The sequence below is a fragment of the Sorghum bicolor genome, chromosome 3, assembly GCF_000003195.3.
Source record: "Sorghum bicolor cultivar BTx623 chromosome 3, Sorghum_bicolor_NCBIv3, whole genome shotgun sequence".
NCBI lineage: Eukaryota > Viridiplantae > Streptophyta > Magnoliopsida > Poales > Poaceae > Sorghum > Sorghum bicolor.
The window spans coordinates 66,027,418-66,035,682 of record NC_012872.2 but is presented as its reverse complement, the minus strand read 5'-3'; the positions used below and the strand labels follow the sequence as shown (position 1 = coordinate 66,035,682).

The window sequence follows — 8,265 nt, the reverse complement described above, 5'->3', positions numbered from 1 at the left end:
TGCCTGTTTTTGGCTTGATTACTTTGGCATTTCCTTTTTGGTAGCATGAAATTTGTACTTCGTGTTGAGATGAAACAAATAGCTAACATCATTTTGGACTCAAAGTCTGAAGGAAGAAATTCTACATTAGAAATCATTCTGGACATTTTGATTTCCGACTCTCAGCTTATCTATTTTATCAGCAACCGATGCCGTAATTCAGGTTATATGATCCTACATTCAGTGTCACAGTACATAATGCGATCAAAAGTATCCACACTAACTACGCATTCGGCTGGAGTGAGCGCATTCGGCTGGAGTTGGACCGAAAGTGCCCTGATGGCCTGATCTAGTGTTTCGCTCGTCCTCAAGTTCAAACCTGCACCGGGCGCTAGCAACAGCAGAGACGGCGTCACCCTGGGGCCAGGGGTGAGGACGTTGTAGTTTGGACTTTGTATCACGTCTGTATCAGCACATGCACATCTCATTTAGCGCCTTGTTCAAAGGCGACAAATGGTCTCACACACCCACCCAGCGGCCAACACCAGGGCTCTTCACCAGTAATCTTTGCAGGAACAAACTCCACCATCGAAGCGATGGAAGCGGCTCGCGTCCCTGACCAGGAACGCCCGGTTGGTAGTGGCCGAAACCACCTTCAAGAACGAGTGGCAGTCCCCGCACACCCTGAGGTTCTTGATCACCACAATCTCACTGCCGGCCTCGGTGTTCAGCAACCCAAACGCCACCGCCAACTTCTCGCTGTGAATCCCAACCAGCGGTTGTGCAGCCGCCTTCTCCATGCGTCCCTTGGCGGCCGCCACCTCGCTCTCCCTCATTCCCGACTTCTCCTTCACCATCAGCTCCAGCCTGATTACCAGCTCGTAGATCCTCCTCGCTTGTGGGTGCGAGTGGTCGTCGGCCATGAAGAGGTGCACCCTCCCCTTGTGCTCGACGTAGCTGCATCCGGGCTCCTTCTTGAGCCCGCGCTCCCTCATCATCGCCCGTACCCTCGCAACGCAGTCCAGCTGCCCCGTGTCAGTGTATATGTTTGACATGAGCACGTAGTATCCCACGTTCTTCGGCTCCAGCTCGATGACACGCGTGAAGGCCTCCTCCCCAACGTCAACGTTCTTGTGTATCTTGCACGCACCAAGAAGGGCACCCCAGACGGCACCGTCGGCCGGCATGGGCATTGACGAGATGAGCTCTCGAGCCTCCTCCAGACGGCCAGCACGTCCGAGGAGGTCCACCATGCAGGTGTAGTGCTCCAGCGTGGGCCGCAACTTGTAGACGCTCTCCATTGCCGAGAAGTACCTGCGCCCCTCGTCATACAACCCGGCGTGGCTGCACGCGGAGAAGAGGGCGACCATTGCGACGTTGTCCGGGCGGATGCCTTCGGACACCATCCTTTCGAAGAGGCTGACGGCGACGTCACCATTTCCGTGCATGCCATGCCCAGTGATGAGCGCCGTCCATGACACGATGCTTTTCCTGGGCATTTCGTCGAACAGCTGCTGCGCTCGGGGCAGGCTGCCGCAGCGCGCGTGGAAGTTGATTAGCGCGTTGCAAAGCTGCACGTTGGTGTGGAAGCCCGGGATCCTCTGGCGCACATAGTGCTCAACGTCGAAGCCTACACCACGCGCGCCCAGGTGCGCTGCAGAGGAGAGCACGCCGACGATCGTCACGGCGTCCGGCTCCACCCCACTGCCTTCGGGGCTACGCATGCGGCGGTACAGTTCGAGGGCGTCCACGGCCAGGCCGTTCTGCGCGTGCGCTGATAGCACAGCGTTCCACGACACCAGGTCGCGGGAGGCCAGCGGCATCTCGTCGAAAACCCTCCGGGCGAGGGCCGCGCCGAACGCGCCGCCGCGCGCGTATGTGGACATGAGGCAGTTAGCCACGGAGGTCTCGGTGGCGAGCCCGACTCGGGCAGCGAGGGCGTGGACCTGCGGCACGACGCTCAGAGGCGTGGCAGGGACAAGGGCGAGGAGGGTGACCGCATCGAAGCCGACCGCCGCGGCGCGCATGCGGCGGAAGAGAGCGAAGCTAGCCACCGGGAGTGCGTGGAGGGCGCAGCCGGAGATGACAGAGTTGAACGCGGTACGGAGCGTGGTGTGGGGTGTGGACTCGAGAGGCATTTCGTCGAGGAGCTGGTGGGCGAGCGGGAGGCAGCCGAGGCGGGAGTAGGAAGTCAGCAGCGCTGAGAGCAGGTAGGCGTCGGCGGCGGGGAGCAGGCCGCGCTTGGCAGCGAGCGCGTGTATCTGGGCAACGCCGGAGGGGAGGGACAGCGCGGCGCAGGAGATGACCGAGGCCGGGAGCGCCAGCGCGTGGGGCGGCGGCGAGGGGTCGCCGTGTCGTAGGAGAGCAAGAGACTCCCTGTGCCGCCCGAGGCGCGTGAGGGTGCGCACCCGCGCGCTCCATGGTTCAGTGGAATTTGCGTCGCCAGCGACGGCGACAGTGGAAGATTCAGTGGCCATGCTCCATGGGCTGCCATTTCTCATTTGGGAGAAGGTTATGTGTTCGATCATATGCTTCTCTCGCTGGCGGGCGGGCCCGTGCTGCCAGGCAGCCAGCCACTATTGGACTCGGTCAATGAAGCAAGTTTATTTTTATTTTTCTTATTTTGCGATGATGCAACTTGTTCTTGTTACCTTTTCTTTAAATAAATAGCCCTTTCACCACCTTAAAAGATCTTAAAAGATCGTTACAAAGTAAAACTCAAATAGACTCTGGAGCTTAACCTAGATACAAACTTATAATCCGATCTTTGAGTTTCCGCAAGATGCAAATCCAACAAGTTTGACAAGTTATCGACTAATTATGTAGTATAGTCACATACTCTCATTTTATACAGGTTTCCATTAGAACAACTTCAACAACTTGCCTATTATTATTATAAAGGCTTATTTCTACAATCTAAATAACAATAATAGACTCCAACATATGCTATCTGACTTTATAAAATAGAAAGCTAGTTATTTTTTAATTTTCGTTGGCCATATATAGCCAACCACGACCTCTAGCTGTCTTTATAAAATAATAAAGTTGTTGCGGACCTTATCTTTTTTTAACGACTTTTTTATTTTTTAAAAAAACTAAATAATAAAATTTGACAATTAATTTAAGCCAAGTCGTTAGAGTTGCCCCGAATCTACCCAAAGAGAATACACAATGAGTGAAAAAAGATTGTGCATCTTTGATGAAAAAAAAACTAACCAGGCTCATTGCAATTTACAAGCAATTCTATGCAACATATAGTAAAAGAATGAAGAATCACGAGTTTTCACAAATCACCACGCCGCTGAATCTCCCTATAGTATATATCAAAAAAAAAAAAGGAGAATGCACGCTCAGCTGTACTCGCCGTACCGCCGGCTGCGTATAACCGAGCTAACGGAGCTGTACCCCAGCACGCGGTGCAGCGGCCCCGCCGCCCGTGGCTGCTCGCCGCTCAGGTTGTTGCTTCTCGCGAGCGGATACTCCTCGGCGTCCTCTCCGCCGTAGACAGCAGGCTGCGGAGCTGAAAAGATTTTCTTGGGCAGGTCAGTCGAGCCGATCGCCGGCAGCGTCAGCTCGAACGCTTCGCCGCAGCCGCCGCACTGCAGCCTGGAGACTCTGCCGGCGGGCAGGGAGGGCGGCAGCTGCAATACCTCCGAGCACTCGCCGCAGACAACGAACGGCGTGCCGCCCAGCACTGGGCGGCATTGGTGCGCCCGCGCCCTGGCACCACCGCGCCGGCTGCTCGACGCCGAAGAAGAGGACGAAGTGCTCGCGTCTCGGCGCGGGCGCGGGCGCGGGCGCTCGGCGGGCAACGCCCGCGTGAGCTGCGACTCGAGGCGGCGCATGAGGCGGGAGCTGCGCCTCGTTATCGTACGCTTGCCTCCGCTCTCGTCGTTGCAGGACGCGCTCAGCCGAGGCATCGCGCCCTGCCAGTGCCCGTCGATGCTCCGCGGGTGGTCGACGGCGGCGATGAGCTTGCGGAGGTTGTCCAGCGCCTGCAGGAGGTCCTTCTGGAACGCCGGATCACTGAGTGGCGTCCTCGTAAGGTCGGCCGGCTCGAACCCTGACAAGGCCGTCGCCACGTCGAGTTCCTGCGAGCTCAGCGGCGACGACCGGCGCGTGTAGTAAGACGACGTAGCCGTCGCGGGCGCTTCGGAGTCCGACTCGGTGCCCGACCCCGCGTCGCTGCCGCGCACGTCCACGTCGCCGGTGCTCGATCGCCTGGTCCGCCGCGACGACGGCCGGAGCTGGGTCACGCGACTGTGCAGCGGAGACGCGCTCCTAGCGGCCTCCGTTTGGTGATCTCGATTCAGGCCGGAGCTGAGAGCGCCGCCGCCGCCGATTCTTGGACCTGTCCTGATCGAACCAAACTCTCTGTCTCTGTACGACGAGGACGACGCGGCTCCTGCGCCCTGCCTGCTCGGCACGGAGCTTCTTCCGGTAGCTGCAGACCTGCTCTGCAGCGGCGGCCGCACACCGTCATCATCCTCGACGGCCCAAGCTGATGACCTCGGATTCGGCGGCTCGACGTCGTCGGAGAACACGGAGGCGGTGTCGGCGGAGAGGATCTCGAGCTGCGCCAGCGCGTACTCGGTCTCGTCGGTGGGTTGCGGGTTCTTGCCTGCAGCAATGCGGGAGGAGAACCGAAGCCGATCAATCGATGGATCGCGCCGGGTGCTCAACAGAGAAGCTGACAGACTCCCAGTGCTCTCGTACCTCGGATTGGCGTGCGGCACTTGCTGCAGTAGAAGATGATGGCGCTGAGGTCCTGGTAGATCATGGCGCGGCAGTACGGGCACCGCCCGAACCGCGACTTCACCTCCTCGCTCTGCATGACGGCGCCGCCGGCCGGCGTGCGGCGTACCTGCTGCAAGAAGAGGGCAGAAGTTCGTGAGCGGCAGCGACAAAACCACCGGACGTCGCATCACGACGAAGCAGAACCGATCGAGAGGCATACCTAGACCCGCCAAATTTTTAAGAATTCTCTCGGTTTCTCCTCCAACTCTTCATCCACTGATGTCAGGAAGGACGGGAATTCGCTGCCCCGCCCTGCTCGGATCCGTTCCAAGAAACCCCGGGGCCGGGGTCCGTCCACCTTCTTAGATTAGAACGTGAAGCCGGATCAGCAGAAGGATGCTGGAGCTGGACGCGTAGGCGCCGGGAGAATGGTCGTCTGTCTCTTGGGACAGGTAGGAAGGAAGCAGTAGCTGATGAGGCGGGTGAGGAGAGGACAAGCTGTGTTTGACTAGGACATCTTTGTGCTTTGCACAAAAAGGCTGTGTAATGGCGAGATTGCTGCTTCCAAACCTCCGTCCGTTGACGCCAACCAAACGCGAGTGAAATGGTACGGTGGGTGTTGCCAGGGGCAACGCGCACGGGTGCTGAAAGCGAGGCGGAGGAGACCCGGTCGGTCGAACCAATAGGCCAATACTGTACCTGTATGCGCTCGAGCACACGATGAGGATGCGTTCCCACACGGTCCTTTTCATTCTCTCTTCCCTCAAATTCCAATTGCTGTTACTCGAGTACATGAATGAGGCCTTGTTTAGATGCGAAAAGTTTTTGGATTTCGCTTTCGTTTGTTTGTGACAAATATTGTCAAACTATAAACTAACTAGGATCAAAAGATTCGTCTTGTGATTTACAGATAAACTGTGTAATTAGTTTTTATTTTTATCTATATTTAATGCTTCATGTATGTGCCGCAAGATTCGATGTGACAGGGAATCTTGAAAACTTTTTGTTTTTTGGGTTGAACTAAACAAGGCCCGAGTACTAGTAGCACTCATATGTTGCCAGAGCCTTGGATTAACAAATGATCTGAACTGTTCTTGCGTCGGTTTACAAATGGCCAATGGGTCTCCATTGTTACTTGCAAGTTACAAGGAATTAGTACGTGTACTCGTTTGTTCTGGAAACTTTGACTTCTCACCTGTCACCGGCGGGTGCCTCGCGTAGTCGTAGCTATCGCATCAGTTTACTATCGAAGACATGGAGAAATGGAAGAATCGAAGTATCCCTTGCTTTGCGAAACACCCTCCAGGGTCCAGCCGATGCAGTTGACAAGGAACTCTGAAATTTCAGAGGTGTGCGATGGTAGTGAAAAGCCATTGGCGCAACTTCGGAAGCGTGAGCGAGATGACATGGGCTGACGGGCCGCCGGACTGGAAATTCAGGAACAAAACCTCCGACCGTGAATAGCCGTTTGTTCACTTGGGTTCACATTCGCTTGACATCGACGTACGTCAACGCCTGGACCGGATCAATATGGGCTGGGACGAGTAAATCAGCATCCTTGTCGCTAACGCCTAGACTAAGTTGGGACCGGGTCACCGGGGCCATGGTGTACGGGCTCCATGGTCCGGACCCTTTCTATACTCCGAGCCAGCAAGCAAATCATCGGATTCGATGCAGTGCATTTTTTTTTTTCCCGAGCTAACACAGGAGGTTGAAAGAAACCCCACTGTAGTTCCAGTCGAAGAAATGGTGCAAGGGAGACATACCAAAGAGCGGGAGAGTCAACCCGCCGGCAAGGCTACAAGGGTGTGCTTTCGGAAATAAGGGTGTGCATGGTTTCTTCGATCGTCACGTCGTCGTTCATCTTACCTCGTCCAAAGTCCATCCAACCTTGCCAGGTCACGTATGCTAATAAGGAAAACCTTACTCGGACAAGCCTCAAGGTATTCTGGTTGATGAAGATCCAACCGAGCAGCTCCCATGCATTCATATTCTTGCTTTGCTTGGTAGGGCTGCATAGTACCGAGTGAAGGATCCAAAGCACGCCCTAAATCCTCGGTAGAAAATAAAGCGTAATACGAAGCTAAAGAGACCATATTACAAACGACGCAAAAAAGAGTGGGATGGCATCCTAACACCTTGTGTCCACTCAGGTTTCGTTTAAATTCTTGACTTGACATGGATGCTCAGTATAAGTGCACACATATCATTGGCGCCCTTCGATTAACTATGCTAAAATAAATTTTCATCCTCTGATCTACACTTGGCTTAACACAAATCAACCTAGATGTTCATGGAATCCCACTATTCGTGCTATCCACCACTATATATTGAAACGCTCAGGATCCATTGCTAAAGAGAACATACATAGCTCATACAAAAGTTTTGCTTAATATGAAAGCAGTTAAGTTACAACGACAGGAGTTGTTCAACAAACCATCTAGTATGACCGGTATCGAATGGAATGTTGGGCTTGGGCTGCTTGATCATTGAGCTCAGATTGTCTTTCCTAAGCTAGCGGATTGTCTACCTGGTCAAATTTAGGACTTGTGTATTTCTATGGTTCTCTCACGAACTATTTGGTAGGTGTCCCGAACCGTCCGCTTAGACATGTCACCGAAAGGTGCATCTCTGAACTAGAGAGAGAAAGTCTAACGGACAATTTGTTGGTGCTCATACACTATATGTCAGTGCACACTATGATCTTATTAGGGCTTTGCGACTAAGTAGCTAGTCTTCATGTACTGTTGGTCAGAGCTGGCGAACTGTCTATCCGTGCCATAGTGATCCTAGGGATTTAATATAGCTAAATGTTGTGTGTGGTTGACCATTTCTGGAATGGAGATAGGAAGTGTGTCGGACTATCCATGAGCAAGGGGGTAGTAGGGTGGCTGTGGTCACGGATGGTGGAGCAGCAAGGGTGGCCGCAGTGACCGGTGAGCAAAGCCAAAGAAGCATGTTGCTCCGTGGTGCGTGGGGAAGAATGGATGAAGGTGTTACACGAGGCTAACACTGCGGCCCCACCCTAACGAACTATTCGCTCAACCAGACAAAGATATGGCATCGGCACTGGCATCCCAGAACTAATTGGCCATGTTGTTACGGTTGAATTGTAACAAATAAACCAAATCGCAGTCCAGAGATGTAAGATGTTGCGAATGCGATGTTGGCAGGCCATGGAGCAGTTAAGCTAAATAGGCCATGTTTTTTTAAGCGCTTGTTCAAGCCTGTTCAAGCATCTTTGCATTGTACTAGCAGGCCAGACCGGGCCTGTTTGCTTCTCAAAGCCAGGCAATCCTCCCTAACGCGAGCAGCATTACCATTTCGGACGCCTAGGTTGTGATGCGTGACTGGCCCGCGTGGTGCCTGTGAGGCCCGCAGTTAGCACTTATGAAAGACAGCGGTTGCTCCCAAAAAAAAAAAAAACACCGACACGTGAGTTGGATAGCCCAGAAGCGAAGTAATGGAGGGCCATGGCATGATCTCGGCAGTCTGCCGCAAGGCCCTAGAGCAGGCCATGGGCAGCTGAGCCCCCTACAGGTCAAAACC

At 54.2% G+C, this 8,265-nt stretch overlaps 2 protein-coding genes across 3 annotated transcripts; both read right to left on the bottom strand.

Moving 5' to 3' along the window:
• LOC8055306 (putative pentatricopeptide repeat-containing protein At3g11460, mitochondrial) lies at window positions 108-2,757 on the bottom strand. The gene has a single exon (XM_002456500.2). The coding sequence runs from the start codon at window positions 2,505-2,507 to the stop codon at window positions 534-536; it is 1,974 nt and encodes a 657-aa protein (XP_002456545.2). The 5' UTR covers window positions 2,508-2,757; the 3' UTR covers window positions 108-533.
• Window positions 3,193-5,384, bottom strand: LOC8055305. 2 transcript variants are annotated; one of them, XM_002456499.2, is made up of 3 exons: window positions 4,937-5,384; window positions 4,696-4,843; window positions 3,193-4,600 (listed from the first exon to the last, which is right to left on the bottom strand). In XM_002456499.2, exons 2-3 carry the CDS (start codon window positions 4,811-4,813, stop codon window positions 3,330-3,332), a joined length of 1,389 nt encoding a protein of 462 aa, XP_002456544.1. In that variant the 5' UTR covers window positions 4,814-4,843; window positions 4,937-5,384; the 3' UTR covers window positions 3,193-3,329. The 2 variants fall into 2 exon arrangements, with proteins under 2 accessions (XP_002456544.1, XP_021313158.1); XM_021457483.1 differs by having other exon boundaries at window positions 4,696-4,846; window positions 4,937-5,382.

What these genes read in the sequence shown, in the direction of transcription:
- LOC8055306 (XM_002456500.2), bottom strand. Translation starts at nt 2,507, where the DNA reads ATGATCGAACACATAACCTTCTCCCAAATGAGAAATGGCAGCCCATGG.
- LOC8055305 (XM_002456499.2), bottom strand. Translation starts at nt 4,813, where the DNA reads ATGCAGAGCGAGGAGGTGAAGTCGCGGTTCGGGCGGTGCCCGTACTGC. An exon ending in GTGCCGCACGCCAATCCGAG is followed by an intron (nt 4,601 to 4,695) that starts GTACGAGAGCAC and finishes GCATTGCTGCAG; the next exon opens with GCAAGAACCCGCAACCCACC.